General features: G+C 40.4%; 1 protein-coding gene across 1 annotated transcript in view; it reads right to left on the minus strand.

Moving 5' to 3' along the window:
- Positions 1–12,988, minus strand: part of adamts18 (ADAM metallopeptidase with thrombospondin type 1 motif, 18) — a 66,791-nt gene extending 53,803 nt beyond the window's left edge. Inside the window, exons 1-2 of the mRNA XM_075471226.1 lie at positions 12,838–12,988; positions 11,609–11,964 (exon numbers count right to left, since the gene is read on the minus strand). Of these exons, the coding sequence (XP_075327341.1) occupies positions 11,609–11,964; positions 12,838–12,982 (501 nt within the window). The 5' untranslated portion in view covers positions 12,983–12,988. The remainder of the gene's footprint in view (positions 1–11,608; positions 11,965–12,837) is intronic.
- Positions 12,989–16,994: the final 4,006 nt, after the last annotated feature.

Below are 16,994 nucleotides of genomic sequence, written 5' to 3' on the forward strand. Positions count from 1 at the left end.
GAAATTTTCCTTTTTTCACTATCTCACCTTTGAGTACAATTTTGTATAGGTCTATAAAATCCCAAACAGACCCATTTTAATTACAGGTTGTAATGAAACAAAATAGGAGAAAAACAATATGTAAATATCTATACAGTATTTACACATCTAGACATCTACACAGGTGCTGCTCCATACGTTTGATAATTACATGATATATAAGCTGTATAGTCTTGCAGGCGCCGCCATCAAAGACCAGAGGTAGGAAAGCTGTAACGTCAATAGAAAAGACCTTTAGTTATCTCTCTGCATTTACACTTGTAAGACTTTGCTAGATTAAAGGGATGAACACTCACATGCTAAACACCACTTTGCTTCCTCCTCCATGCATCCATGCAGATTCACACATTTCTTTGGCTCTCACACTTGTTCAATAGGTTGAACCAGGTCACCTCCAATCGTGAGAAAAAAAAGAAGAATTTCTGTTTCTTTGAGTAAAGTCAATACCAGCTTCTGAAACAACTCTGCCTCCTTGGCATTGCACCAGTTTCTGTCAGGGGAAGACAGCAGCTTTAGCTTGTCTCTGTATAAACTAGTCTCTTTCAAGACTTCCTACCATGATATTACGAGGCAAATGAGTAAGTGCTTACATGCTGTTAAAGACCGGGGCCGAGCGGTGAGAAGCCCCAAGCTGGTGATTACCAAACTCTAAAGCACATCTGCACTCCAGCTCAGCGGAGACCACATGAGCACAGTGTGTGGTGAAGGGGGGGGGGGATCATGCAGGAGCAAAGGAGGCCCTTCAGGGATCTAACATGCTCAATGGAATCATAGTCTGAGTAATTACAGTTTGCTCATGTCAATTATGTGTCTTTAAAATGGGGTAAGAATTGAGTAAAGAAGAGATGTTAATTTTGGATCTTGGATGAGAATGAGACAAGAGCCAAGCTGCAATGACAGGGCAAAACACAAAGTTTCTCCTCCTGTAACTTCAAATGATTCTATTTTTCCACCACAGTGGAGCATTCATACCAAAATAGTAAGATTGCTGAATTACAATTGGACAATTTATAATCAACCTATTAAAGATGGCATTCATAGATAACCCTCATTATGTACAACTCATTAAGATCAAAATGAGCCAGGGGTCTTCCAGCCCTTGTTTGTCCCTACTAATTATATTTGAACAACCTACTGACACCCTCTAAGCATGTTTAGGGAACACAGCAGAGGACGGCACACACAAAGAAAGAAACTGATGATGTTGGATGAGTCTTTTGTCAGTTGGAGCCATTGGGCACAGTCCCACTTTTTATTCCATGTAGACACAGCAGGGAACAGGAGGACAACTCCCACATCAGTCCATCCAAATGGAAATGACCTCTTTCAATGTGCTGTTAATTGCTCTCTAACTGGGTTACAGTGCAGTTCTGGCCATTTTTACTGACTTAAGACATTACAGAACTGCTGTGGTGCAAATGAGATGTAACTCAAATCAACTTAAAATACATAAATCTCCTGAATCTGTATGACAGTAGCTCTTCAATTTTGCAACAGAAGTGGTGCGGCCCACGTTAACACATTCTGGGGCTGGAAGGGTGGAGATGACAGAGATGGGAGGCCGATGTCACAACGTTTGGAAAAAGTGAAGCAATTGCACTACAGTGGGTCATGATACATGGTGTAGGTTTGAAACAGTTTGGATTGTAACGCAGCAGTTTGAAGAATTTTAGCTCTTTAAAATATATAAATATAACCCTCTTTTTAAGGACTGACATGTAAAAGGATGAATAAACATAACAATTTTCATGTCCATAGACATCACCAAAGAGTATTTTGTCATACTTTATTGCACTTATCTTTATTTCTCGTTTTAAGTCTTTCTGTTTTTAGTTTTGTCTTCAGCAAGTGAAATGAAGCTGAATCAGGTTGAAATCAATCCATTAACAGGGCAATTGTGGAATGTTCCACTTCTGTACATCCTTGGTTGCCAGCAAAATCTTTTTGGCAATTATCAATATGTACTGTGAAAGACTGCCCCATAAACTTTGTTGCATTTGGTAGAATCTGTTCATACAGTATATCACTATACACTTCAGAATTCATTTCACTGTTTCAGTGTCCCAGAGTCCTCGTATGCTACGCATGCCGGTGCCATCGCACTGCCTCTTTATGTTTTACATAGGATGTTGTATGTTTAAAATCATGGGTTGTTGAAAGCCATGTGCATAATTTTGGGACAAGTTGATCCTAGTTTAATCTGTACAAAGAATGCTGTTCCAAAACTTTTTGGGATTTTGAAGATGTTTTTATGGCAAAGTTTAATCTGTCCCTTCTGTTCTTGAGGCTTATGAATGTAGAACTCCTTAACAACTTGTGGTGATTACTCTGTTTTTTCTTGTGACATCTTCTCCCCATGGAAGACATTGTGATAATGATATGCTTCCCAACTGAAGAGGGTTCTTGCCTTGGTTGCATGTTGTAAGGGTTTTCTTTTAAGCATGGAAAATATCTTTTTATGGTGCTGAGCTCACCAGCTGACAAAGAAATAGCAAAAGAATGGATGACAGAGATTCATGTAACAGCAGTTTCATTCACTCCGTTTAATACAGAAAATAAGTAATAACCATATATTTCCTGTGAAAAAAAACAGGGAAACCTAAATTAAATCTACCTTGGCCTTTCAGTGAAGTTTTATCCCAGGAAGCTATATCTAACTTGACTTGATGATTATTTTCTTTAAATGGAAGCAAGCACATATTACTAGAGATAACAATAACAATACTGTTAAATATAGTCATTCCAAATGGCCACACTGGGAAGTCAGGGTAAAGTTAGCTGAAACAGAGAGGGGCAAGATGCAATACTACACACATGAAATGACTTTCAATGAGGTGTATCCCAAGTGCAACGCCCTGCTCCTCTCTCACCTCCATCCAATCAGCCCATCACAGCGTGAAGCAGATCTAAATGTTATATGTATACTTGTATAGAAAATAAATATACATTAAAAAAAAATCAACCTTAACTATTTTTTAACCTTGCAAACACCCCCACTTCACCCACCAATTGAAGACAGGAAATAGCCACAGTTTGACCATAGCCTTCCACACATGCGTGATAAGTTCTCATTCAAAACAGCTAAAAACCCTTTTCCCTTCCTGTGTGATCAGGCACGACCAACCTTTATCATACAATAAAACTTTGGAAATCTTCCAGAAATTGGAAGTCACTTTGTCAAATTTGTCTGAAAACAGAAATAAATGAGTCATACTTTCTCTGTGCAGGTGTGCACAGGTGTGAAAATGGGTGGAATTCCAATGCCGAAGTATTCCTTTTATGGGTAGTATTTGAAATCCCTGTTTCGCTGTAACATTCAGCTCTGTGTTGGCAGTGATGAAGATTATGAGCTTTCAGGAATAGGATAGGGAGGTATGAACAAGTAGAAATGCCTGACCATTGCAGATGGAGACAGTTTAGCTTCACAAAAACAACAAAGTATTTGTCTAGTATTCCCAGCAAATTGATGTCTTCATATCACTCGTCTAATATAAACATAATTTTAAACAACAATTGGTGTTTGTGAACAATATTTGCTACGACTAATATTCCCACTAGTACCTGGTAAGAATGAACACATCATTTTGAAAAGGGCCTATAAACACCAGCTGAAAATATTCAAACATGTTAAAAAAGCTTAGCTGCATGTGGTGCAGCATTCACAGATGTGACCAGCTTTATAAAAGCAACATAAGAAATATTATATTCAAACAGCAGGAAAAAAGAAGGAACTATGCTGTTGCCTTCTTCCACTGATGTTTCCACTTCAATTGCATGTTGCAGCTTGTTTTTTTGAATTTTTTCATTGTTCTGTTTTGAATTAAGCAGGCTAAACACTAGACTGGCTTTGGACTTTTATACACAGTGACCAAGTAACTTCAGCTGGTCTGGTTGGTCTCTATAATCCTTCATGCATGAAATGCATGTAAACATGTTGTCTGACTGAAATTGTACAAAATCAAGCGTCTCAAAAGAGGACAAATACACCCAGATAATGCAGGGATCAAATCACTCTGGCATCCATACACTCAACTGGACTCAAATGGGCCAAGGTGCTCTGCACATGCTCCAAAGTTCCATTTTTTCCCATGTTCTTGTAAAAAAAAGTAAAGTGAAAGCAGATATTGATAAATGAATTCCCAATAAAGATGCTCTCATTAACATATTTTTCTGTTTCTTTTGTCAGATGGCTAAACAAGTCAGAAATGTGGGACTACAAAGCAGCCCATTGAGTCACTGAAAGCATTTTCAGACTGCCAAATCTAACCTAAGGTCTAATCCTGGTTTCATAACCACAGCGTCATCTTACAAAATCACTATCAAGTAACTTAATCAGTGCAGTGAATTCAGCTATATTTACATGTATGATGACCTTTTACAGGGGAGCTCTCACAGTCCACAGAAATGCAGCTTGATTCCGCTCCATTGGATGTTTACTTGAACAAGGACGGTGGTCCATTTAAAAGGCATTGTTCAGGTGTAACTGTGGCTCGACTCAACTATGCATGAAACGGTATTAATTGAGTGGTGGCTCACTACACCCCCATAAAGCTGGCTGTAGGGAACTCAGTTGTTAAGACCAGCTTGAAAATGGTATGGTGGTACTAAACCTTTGTGGTATTTTGGCCAGGTTGTCATTCATAAAGGGCATAATCCCTTGAAAACTACTTCCTTTGGCCTGGCCAACAAAATCTGAAGAAAAACTAAATAAACCTATCTAAAACTTTAACAATCTGTCAAACTACTTGCTTCGTCGTTTTACAACAACGCCAGTCAATAGAGTGCTGTGGTGACAATAGTAGGTCAGATTTGATGCATGAGCTCTGTTTGTGAAAGCTACAGCATCCACTTGAACACTTCAACACTGACCATTAATCTTGTGTGAGAAAGACTCCGTACAGAGTAGAAGGGATGTTAAAGCACACACACACACACACACACACACACAGAGAAACACTGTCTGGTTTTTCTCTTCCTTTCATACACACAACATCCCACACCCATGCTGAGAGCCTGATCCCCCTCTCCTGCTGGCATCTAACAGTGGGCACTACATCACTGTCAGAATCCAGACCACCAGGGAAAAGCTCCGGGCCACTCTCCTCCTGCAGAGCCAAGCTCCAAGCCCCGAGCGCCCATTCGCTGAATTATGGCCAAGCTTGAGAAGCATATAGTGGTGAGGAGACACTTCAATTTGTTGGCCTTTTCAGAAAATGGACAGGTACAAATGGCCCAAGAGCCCTTTGGAAATCAGTCACTCGAGTATGTTTCAACGCAGCGAAGGCCCAAAGGATTTGGCGCACACTGCCAAACAGACACATCATATGTCTACATTCCCAGCACCATAGATTAGTTTTCACATATATTTCATGTTGTCTCTTCGAGAAGTCAAAAGAGAATACAACAGCTACACATGTTAAATATTCAAACAGAGCCAGCGAGTGTTTAGTGGTATGCTTTTGTCATGTTTTTTTTCAGAATTTTTCTTATAAATGATCAGATCATTCTGAAATACAACCATATTTCCAAAAAAGTCGCTGTGTAACGTAAATAAAAACAGAATGCAATGATTTGCAAAACTCATCAATCAATATTTTATTCACAGCGGAGCATAGAAAACATTAGAAGAAGTTGAGAGTGAGACGTCTTACTATTTTGTGAAAAATATGAGCTCATTTTGAATTTGATGGCAGCAACACGTCTCAGAAAAGTTGGGACAGGGCTATGTTTACCACTGTGTAGCATCCCCTGGAAACGTTTCTGGACGATGTTCAAACATCGCTCCTTCTTCTCATGATAGACTTTTAACCTGCATTTGTGGATGGCACGGAGAACTGCGTTCACAGCCAATAATGCCAGGAAGCGTTTCTATAAAACCATGAGTTGATTTACTGGACAGAATCCTGTTTGTTTTCAGTGCGGTCTGAGGGCCCGAAGATTATGGATGGATGGATTATGGATCCAATATTGATTTTCAGCTATGTCCCTGCACACGCAGATGACTCCAGATTATTCTAATCTTTTGTTGATATAATAAACTGCCAACAATAGATGATTCAGAGTTTCGGCATTTTACTGTAAGGAACATTAATCTGAAATTGTTCCACAGTTAGAATTTGTTTTTGCAATTGAATCTCTTCCCATTTTTACATCTGAGAGACTCTATCTCTCTAAGATGCTCTTTTTATACCTAGCCATGCATCTGGCCTGTTGCAAATTAACCTAATTAGTTGCACTGTGTAACTCCAGCTGTTTCTTATTGCTACAACTTACTTTTTGAGCCTCATGTCGCCTGTTTCCCAACTTTTTTGAGATTTGTTGCCGCCATTAAATTCAAGATGAGCTCATTTTCTTTCATGAAATACTCAAATTTCTCACTTTCAACATTTAATATATTTTCATGTCCTATTATGATTAAAATTTGTGGTTTGTATTTGCAAATCATTGCATTCTTGTCATTTTCATTTTACACAGTGTTCCAACCTTTTTGGAACTGGGGTTGTAGACGATCAATTCAAATAAACTATTCAAGAGTTCATGGACTTTGGAGCGAGCAACAATTCTGAGAGAGATAATGGTTTTCAATGAGAAATTGAGCTCAAACTATTCATTATTCAGGGCACATTAATTTTGGAATGGGATCTATGACATCAAAGTGCATCAAGCATCAACAACGTCTGGGAAAAGAGCAAGAGTTTTTCTTCACACCACAGGGAGCCCCTCAGTGTTCTTTATTTACAACAGTCACTGCTGGTTGCGGCACCGTGTCAACGACGCCCATCAGACAGCAAGTTTGATCTTAGATGCCTCAAAAGGGCTGGGGGAGGTGTGTAACGGGACTTTATCCAGTGGTTTTTGTTTCACATTTGAGTGTGGAAACACACATTTAAGCTGTAAACAGACGTACCAAAGGGGGGACAAAGGCTCATTATAACCTAAGAAACATCTAGGAATCTAATCTCAAACCAAATCAAGTACAGAATTTCACCACGTATTGTTGAGTCTGGTTTATTGTGTTTACTTAGAATTCACCGAATCTGGAGCCTACAGAGACTGAAACATTGAAAACATTAAAGATGAATAAAGTGGATCCAACAATTCGGCAAAGGAAAATTGGTATGGTTTGTGGGTTATCGTCCATGGCTTTCTGTCCATAACTTATAAACATGGTCAGTAAAATGTCTGTATATTTAAGGCTTATGTGATTATAAAAGTAAAGTTACACCATAAATTGCTTGATTTTGCACTCAGTGGGTCTACATGATGAGAGTAATTTGATTATTTATATATATATATATGTATATATATATATATATATATATATATATATATATATATATATAGCTAGCTATAGTTGGGTTATGCTCCTTATTTGAGCAAGGGTAATTATCTTTGGATATATGGCGGTGAATGAATGTCATACATATGAATGTCATGCATGTCATACCCTGATACAATAGGTGGCGCTGAACACATTTCAACTATTGCTAATAGAGCCACTTCCGGTTGACCGCTTCACCACCAACAACAATAACAAACTCAGGCATTCGAGAAAGATGGCGAACCAAGATGAAGCTACGTCCCCTCTACATTTCGTCTGTGATGGGCTGCTTATTGCACAAACGCGATGCACAACGGCGCATTCTCCATCACAGTAATATTGTCTCCTTTGACTTCCGGGTGACGATCCCGGGAAAAAATCTCGAGCATACGCAGAACGCAAAGTCCAATTAACCACATGCTTCACCGTCTACAAGCACGTTTAGTGTGACTTTCAACTGAGTCTTAATCCGACTGCGAGTAACCCGATCCGGTCCAATTTTTAGTCAAACTAAGGTGAATACAAGAACTTCATAACTCAGTCTTACTGTAATTTAGCCTTTAATCCGATTCTTTCAGTGGCATGTAACCCCACTGATTGATATTTGTGGAAGCTCTCTTTATTCTAGTGTATCACACAAAATGGCCATTTGATTTGAACAATGATCTTTTCCCAGTATGCATGCATGGGGATAATGAGTTGTTATCCAAGATTGTTGGTCACCACAACGCTGTGGACTGACGCCTCTAACTTTTTCTGTGGGAGATCATTGTGTGTGTAAGAATTGCTGTACGTCGTGCTTTCAAAAGTCGTTTGATGATGCTGTGTTTGCTGTGCTGTTTTCAGTGAGCCCAACCTGTCTCTGACCTGGCCTGTAGGGGCCTTGGAAAGGTCACAGTAAAATCGTGGTCAGCTCCTCCACAACCTAAGACAGCCAGCCTGACGCCGGATGTATCCATGAAGAGGATATGGCAAGACACAGTGGAAATTAAAAAATTTGCAATAGTGATAGTGATTTTTTTTTAGGACCCATTCAGTTCTATTATATACATTTTCAATAACTATTATTAAGTTATTGTCAAATAAGTGGCATAAACTTGCTGGTTCAGGCTGCTTGTGCACCAGGATTTCCTCCTTTTGTTTAACATCTATTTCAAACTGAACATGATAGTGTGATATATCTGATTACATTCTGAGTATTCATATTATGTGACTGTTTTGCACATGGAGCTTAGAACAGGCCTGGCAGTGCAAGACTCAGATCTGCCCTAGTCACCCCAGAGAGAAGAATCCTATCCAGGGAGGGGGCTGAGAGGAAAGAGGGGAGCTGTAAATCACTTCAGTCTTCTGCAATCACTTGAGTGGTGAGCAGCTCTGAACTTGTACTACATAGTTAGAACCTGTGGGGTTGACACCCACCAACCCCCCATACACCCAAGCAGGAAGGATTGAGGTCAAGCAGCGGAGTGACCTCAGCTGAGAGACCCTCAAAAAAAGAACGAAAAAAGATGCATACCACCCCAATGCACTTCTCTTACAAATAAGAGAGCAATACATCTGAAATGACATCTCTTCGTCACTCATACAAAAGCAAGAATGACTTTTTTTTTCACCCAAAAAACATGAGCAGGGTTTTCCTTACGGACAGAGAGGGTGATTAAAACTACCAAATAACACCATGTGCTATTAACAGGGATTTACAGTAGAAAATCCTACTTCATCTGTCATCAATCCATCCAGCTCTGCTCTTAATACCATATCGCCCTAGTCTTCATTTAAACGGCTATATCCCACTTCCATCTGTCTGGGCTTGGTTTGGTCCAGAAGCTGGTCGTGACACCTCAGCTGTTTCCAAAAGAGTCTGTCTATGTACCCTATTTCAAATTCTGTTCTGTTTTCTCTTCTTTCCTCCTCTTGAAAGGAGCCAATAAAATGAAGATCAGTGAAGCTCCTTTTCTTTGTATATCTCCCTCTCCTCCTCTCACTCCATTTCTTCTCCAAAGCCCTTCTGACATAAACTGAGTCATCACTCCAACTCTCTGTAAAGAGACCATCCAGCCTCCCTGGGAGCTTCATCCCCACACAATAAATTCACATAATTCTTGCACAACACTTTCACTCACTAGCACTACGCTCCCAGCACAGCACAGCCAAGCACAGATCACTTCTCATTCATTGCTTCTCCCTCTTTTCTGTGCTCCCTTTTGGGTTTTCCTAGTCATCATCTTTTACTTTTCTGGCTTCTTCCTTTCCAACATTGCAATTTAATTCTGCTTTAATCCCCTACTCGAGCCCTTCAGTGTACAGAGCAAGCTTTAAAGTCTCCTTCCTCATCTTTATTTAATCCAAGTATAGTGCTAAAGACTTGATGTAAAACCAGGGTTAAACTGCTTTTAATGTCCAAGCTTAAAAGCAGGTCAATCTACACATAGATTGATTATATAGTATAAAGTGACAGACAGACAGTATTTTATTTTGTTTTTCTTTCAATTTTTATAAGAATGCTGTTCGTCTGCCCTAAAAAACATGAAACTGTGTAAAGATAGATCCAACTACTGATGGCATCAGGGTCACACTTTTCGAGCGGAAGAAGAAAAAAATCAAATGAAAGTGTTCAGAAGGAGTAAAAATAGATCAAAACGTTCATACTGGCCCATTCAAAAGCAATCAAAACCCAATCACATTGTGTCCTCGCAGCGCTTTTAAGAGAACGGGTCAGTGGTGTTTTATTGTGAGTGGGAGCAAGCCTAATGAAAGGGACAATGCGAAGATTAGCAGTGCCAGCCAGGCGGCTCAAACTTCACCCTGTCTTTAATTGCTGCAAACAAGAAGCGACGTAGAAGCAGGGCAAACAGGGGACAAAAGAGCAGGGCAGCCGCAGGAGCAAGACGTAAGAGGAGGTATGGAGGCTGGATGATAGATGGAGGCATGGCTTTTATGGTGTGTAATGTGTCCACCTGGTCCAGGCTGGTGTAGGATGTGTCAAGGAATGTGTGAAGCCTGCTGGGTCTAGACAACTCATAAACCACAAATGAAAGTGGAGGATCTTGTAATTACAGAGTCTTTGTGGGTTAAGGGAAAAAATATATATGTCTTTTGAATGGGAAGTGTTGGTGTAAATCAGTGTAATTATAGCTGAGGAAGTTCTGTCAAATCTGAACGAGAAATTAGAACATCATAAATCCGTAGGAGAATATAATTCAAGAGGTTTGGGTTATATTCCCTATTGTTTTAATTCTGATATGAGACCTCTTTAATTTGTTTTTGCTAGCTATGGAGCAGGAGTCAGGACATGATCAGTTGGTAAGGAAAAAGACTGGAAGCAGAGGATATGGAGCTAATGCACATTGTTAAAACTGAAACAAAATACTCCTCTTAAGCTAACTCCTAAATGAAAAGAAAACTAAAAATTTTGGATTTTAAGATAAGTTATATGTCAATGCAAAAAACAAAGCGGTAAATCCTTCCTATGTTTAGCATGATTAGATAGGTATACCGGTAAAAAACACAAATGAAAAAACAACATATGTGACAAAACAAATGTAAAAAACACGATTAAGACATGTTTTTTTGTCAAAAGGCTAGCTTTTTCCTCTGTCCACATCATGCTACTCACTTTGCATGCTTAGAGTACATGAAGAAGAAGAAAACACGTAGCCTGGCAAGCTAGGCTAATACACAAGCTTTAAACGCAAATTTTGCTGATAGCTACCAAGGGAAACTCCAAAGGTTGTATAGAAGTTTATGAGAAAAAATACCCCTCGATCCATAGCATAATCGCTGGTTTCAAGTCCTCAATAAGCAGTGAGCAACCAGACCTATATTGAATCACAATGAACTGAAACCAGTCAACAGGTCACTTGCTAACTTTGTATGGGCTTTCTTTGAGGTGAAAGGAAAAACTGCCCTTTGTGTGCTGTACAATTTGCAGTTTAACATCTCTCACCATTTTATCCCTTCATTCTCTAATATCCACTCAGTATTCAAAATAAGGCCAAATGACTAAGCACGAGAAACTGATGCTTACACTTAAGTGTAATGATGTCACGTTACAGTTCACCTGTACTATGACCAAAGAAACCAGGCTTTTAGAGCATAAAGGTACTGAGCTTGAGGAAGTTTTGAGATAAAAAGATTTAGAAAAAATTGGTAAAAAACTATCTATAAAAAGCATGTAATCCACTAGTTGATAGTCACTGTAGGTAAACGTAGAGGTGACTCTGTTAGAGGTTTTTGGCAGACACTTACCAGTCCCGAACACGTTGATATGGCTGCCGAGGAGGCTGACAGGTTGCGGATAAATCCCTGATACAGGCAGTTGTGAAATCCTGCGTCAGTAGTTACTTCGGAGACGCCATCGGAGCTAATCGTCTGTATGGTGAACCCTGGGCCAACCACAGAGGATGGGTGCAGGTCCAGGTGCATGTCATGCCCGAAGGCAGAGAGCTGGTAGTGCAGAAAAGGAGAGAGTGACCTCCTGCTGCGATGGCTTCTCCTGGTCACATCATGTGTCAGGTATGTGCCATCAGAGTCCACCTCCACTGGTGTTACAAACATGTAGTCTGAGGGAAAAGAGGGAACAGGTGAAATACCTTGGCTTGACTCTCTGGCGTACTGCTTAGTCTCCTACTGCTTGCATGTGTTTCCAACCTTTTCCAGTAGATTTTTAGTCCGAAGAGGACTGCGATAATTTGTATTTAGCCTGTGGTTATATGTGTCAGTGGAGACACATAAGTAACACAGACAGACTTTCATTGTTTCCTCTTTCTTTGAGGGTTGTTAAATACTTCAACAGTGTAACTCTTGGAGTATTGCAGGGAGTAAATCAGTAAAATGTAAATCATCTCTGCAAGACAAAGCAGCCAAGAGGGAATCCTTGAATGAGCACAGAACTTACTTATAAAGCTTTCATGGTAGCTGCAGCAATCAAAGCACAAGGTTTAAGATCCAAACAAAGATTCCGGACATCTTTACCACATAAGCAACAGACATTTAACTCTATTTCACAATGAGCTTGTATTCGTCCTAATTGTTTTACTCAAGACTTTCTCTTTGGGAACTAGCACTTGGGAACCAAAGGCATCACTGCCATGTAACTAATTTCATTCCCATTCTCTCTACAAACATGGGCCGATGCCAACTGGAATAAAACACCCATAGATGTCAAAAGACAAGCACTCACCATGATTTAATCCATGGCTGTTGTTGAAAGAATAGCTGGCCAAAACAGAGTGGGAGGTGTGTGTGCAGTAGATGTGCAGAGTCTGCAAAAAAGAAAAGAGAAAAACTAATAAATGGACAGGTAGCAACAGGTTGCAAGCAGATGCCAAAAAGTGGTAATAAATGGAGTTCCTCTGCTGAAGCATGAGCTGCACTTTAGTTTAATTTGTCATCACTTCCCAGCACAATGGAAGACATTAACAGTGCAGACACCAATTTGTTGCTGACATAAAATAATGCTGGAATTGCAGATGCACGTGTTAAAAATGAAAGTGTAAATATTTCTGAAGTGCAACATGCCTTGATGATATTCCAGGACAAGAGGGTGGAGAGTAGCTTGATTGAGGTGCAGCCGACCAGCGGGATGGGTAAAGTCCATATCAGAAGAAAAAGGCAGTCCATGGCGGTGGCATGCAAGTTTACACCTCCCTCGTTACCTCCTAAAAGAGCGCAAAATTAGTATTAATCTGCGGCAGCGCATAATGCAATTGGCTCGCATTGTTTGCTGGTTCTGCTCCGCCGCCTGGCTCGTTCAGGTGAAGTCAGCTGGTTGCATGGGCGCGCGGACGCGACGCGCACTCATCAGTGTGTCTCCGTGAGAGTGTGTGTGAGTGTGTGTGAGGAAAGCGGTGGGTAGTGGTGTCGGGGATCACCGTGAGGAGCGCTGACTGAGCACTGGGGCTCTCTGTGAGAGTCGGCATGCGGGATGGAGCACAAGTCAGCTGCCGGCAGCCAATCAGCTCACAGCGTCATTTACCACGCGCAGATAAAAGAGAAGAAAGAGATTCTCCTCCTGGCAGCGGCTGCCTTCAGAAGCCGCTCGGAAACTTCGCATTTAGATTGTCTAATGTGCAGATAAAGGAGCCTTCTCGTGATTTTTCTTCTGCTTTTCAGTGGCAGAAAGAAAATGCAAATGACGTTATTTGAAGCTGCGACTTTTAAACAGGTGAGGAAGAAAAAAAAGAAAGGAACAAAATTCAAGAAATACAGGGAGCATTCATATGAGATAATAGAATAGAAAATAGAATAGAATAGAAAAATACTTTATTTATCCTCCAATGGGGGAAATTCAAATTCGTCAAGTAGCTCAACATTTTTTTAAAATATTTACAATGATTGAATTAACAACAATAAAATAACAATAATAATAATACTACTAACAAATAATAATAAATGATTAAATGGCAAAATAAACAAATAAATAAATAAAAATTAATCAATCAATTTGAAACCCAGACGTCCCTGTCCCCGGCCACTTCCTCCAGCTCTTCTGGGGGGGACCCCGAAGAAACATTTTTTTTAAAAAGAGGGGGGGGGGGGTTCTAGTAGAGACTGGGGTCCATTGTTGCATTGCATGTGTTTTGACACAAAAATGTTTTCTTTATTGCTTAAGAGGGATCATGGATTTAAGATGTAAAATGAGTTGCTTATTGTCAGTTTTCTCAGATATGTATAGATTTCACAGATAGACCCTGACAGTTCACCAGTCCATCGCAGGTTAAACACAGAGACAAACAACCATGCATGCTCACAATCCATCCTATGGTCAATTAGGAATCAGCAATGAGCAATAAGCTGTTAACCTAACATGCATGTTGTCAGATTGTGGGAGGAAGCCAGAGTCACCAGGGAAAACACACTGGCACAGGCGTGGCAAGCAAACTTCACACATAATAGTCAAAGCTCAGATTCAGGAGGAGCAATGCAAATTTCTGTCCCGGTCATGGAACACTGGACCAGTTCTTAAAACTTCCAAGGATATATTTTGAGGACTTTGAGAAGGCTTATGTAGGTGTCTCTCATGGGAGGTACTTCAAAGTGAGAGCTTGGTTCACATTGCCAGCAGTAAGTCAGAATTTACTGGTATGTGTTGGACTCCATCAGGGCTGCCCTTAATAACCATTTCTCCTCATAACTTTGATAGACAGAATTTCTATGTGCAGCCAAGTTCTGAAGGATTTCCAGTTAATTTGCCTTCGGACTGTCTCTTTGCTTTTTGCAGATGATGTTGTCCTGTGAGCTTCATCCAACCGAGAGGCACTGTGACGGGAGTGTGAAGCGGCTGCTCCAAATCTGAGGCCATGATTGTCGGTCGTAAAAGAGAGGAGTCCTCATTCTGTGTTGGAGGTGAGTTGCTGCTGCGAGTGCAGGGGTACAGTGGTCATGTTCATGAGAGGAGGTAGAAAGGAGCAGGAGAATGACAGGTAGTTTGGGGCAGCATTTACAGTGATGTGGATGTCATACAATTTCAGTTCAATTCAATTCATTTTTATTTATATAGCGCCAAATACAACAAATGTCATGTCAAGGCACTTAGATAGTAAGTCCAATTCAAGCCAATTGGAATTCAATAAATTAATAATAATCATAATTCATAAAATAATCCAATGCGTTCATATAGAGCCAATTCAAAAACAATTTCCTAGCTAAGAAAACCAACAGATTGCACTGAAAACTTTTTGTTTTTCGGTCCAATCTTCCGGCCTGAGCGTGCCTGAGGCGACTGTGGAGAGAAACGACTCCCTTTTAACAGGAAGAAATCTCTGGCAGAACCAGAACCAGGAAGGGTGGCCAGCTGGGGTTTGAGAAGACAGAAAGGGGGGGAGGGGGGGGGGGGCGGCACTGTAACACCATTCAAAGGATATCTGTTGGAACAGGGAAACACGAGTTAGTGACTACAATAATATCACATATACATAAAGAGAGTAAAGTGAGGAAAGGTGTGACAGACGAGGCCCCCCAGCAGTCTAGGCCTATAGCAGCTTAACTATGGGATGTTTCAGGATTACCTGAGCCATCCCTATTCAAGGTAAACACAAGAAACTTGTGCTGACGAAAAAAAAAATAAATAAATAAATAAAGGACCAGACTCAGTGAGTAATTCCCTATACTCCCTATATAGATCTGCTCCTCACACCACAACAACCATCTTTTTACAGCCACAAGCTACCTCAGCCTCTCACCAACTGCACACCAGTCACAGCAAGGTGGGGATGCAAACCCTGGTTCGGGTAGGGGGAGAAATAAGAGGTAAGATAAGCGGGAATGGGATTCAAACCCTGGTTCGGGTAGGGGGTAATGAAAGTATAGAAGGTGCCAGAGGTGGAGGCAGGACAAGACACACTAGCAGATACACCAGACAAATTCACCTAAACAGTCCTATATTCACTAAAAATACCAGCAAAAACAAAGCCATACAACTCACTCTCACCAACTGCACACCAGTCACAGCGGGGTGGGGATGCAAACCCTGGTTTGGGTAGGGGGAAAAATAAAAGAGGTAAGATAGGCGGGAATGGGATTTAAACCCTGGTTCGGGTAGGGGGTAATGAAAGTATAGAGGGTGCCAGAGGTGGAGGCAGAACAAGACACACTAGCAGACACACTATCAGATTCAACAGACCTAACTATAAGCTTTATAAAAAAGGAAACTTTTAAGCCTGGTCTTAAAAGTGGAAAGGGTGTCTGCTTCCCGGACATTTATTGGCAGCTTATTCCACAATAAAGGGGCCTGATAACTGAAGGCTCTGCCTCCCATTCTACTTTTAGAAACTCTGGGAACCTCAAGTAAACCTGAAGTTTGGGAACGAAGTGCTCTGTTAGGAAAATATCTTACAATGAGATCTTTAAGATATGATGGAGCTCGGTCATTAAGAGCTTTATATGTAAGGAGAAGAATCTTAAATTCTATTCTGAATTTAACAGGGAGCCAATGAAGAGAAGCTAAAACTGGAGAAATATGATCTCTCCTGTTAGTTCTCATCAGAACTCTGGCTGCAGGATTTTGGATCAACTGAAGGCTTTTCAGAGAATATGTGGGACAGCCCAATAATAAAGAATTACAGTAGTCCAATCTTGAAGTAACAAATGCATGGACTAGTTTTTCTGCATCACTCTGAGACAAGATGTTCCTGATTTTAACAATATTACGAAGATGAAAGAAGGCAGTCCTAGAAACCTGTTTTATATGCGAGTCAAATGATAAGTTCTGGTCAAAAATAACTCCAAGGTTCCTCACTGTAGAACTAGAAGCCAAGGAAATACCATCTAGAGTAACTATATAGCTAGACAATTTCTCCCTGAAACGCTCAGGTCCAAAGATAACGACTTCAGTTTTGTCTGAATTTAGAAGCAGAAAGTTCTGAGTCATCCAGGTCTTTATGTCTTTAAGACATGCTTGTAGTCTGACCAACCTATTAGGTTCATCTGGTTTTATAGATAAGTACAGCTGAGTATCATCAGCATAGCAATGGAAATTTATGCCATGCTGTCTAATAATGTTACCTAATGGAAGCATGTATAAAGTGAAAAGAATCGGTCCAAGCACAGAACCCTGGGGAACTCCATGACTTACTCTGGTGTGTGAGGAGGATTCTTCATTTACAAGAACAAACTGAAATCTATCAGATAAATA

The sequence above is a fragment of the Odontesthes bonariensis genome, chromosome 1, assembly GCF_027942865.1.
Source record: "Odontesthes bonariensis isolate fOdoBon6 chromosome 1, fOdoBon6.hap1, whole genome shotgun sequence".
Lineage (NCBI taxonomy): Eukaryota > Metazoa > Chordata > Actinopteri > Atheriniformes > Atherinopsidae > Odontesthes > Odontesthes bonariensis.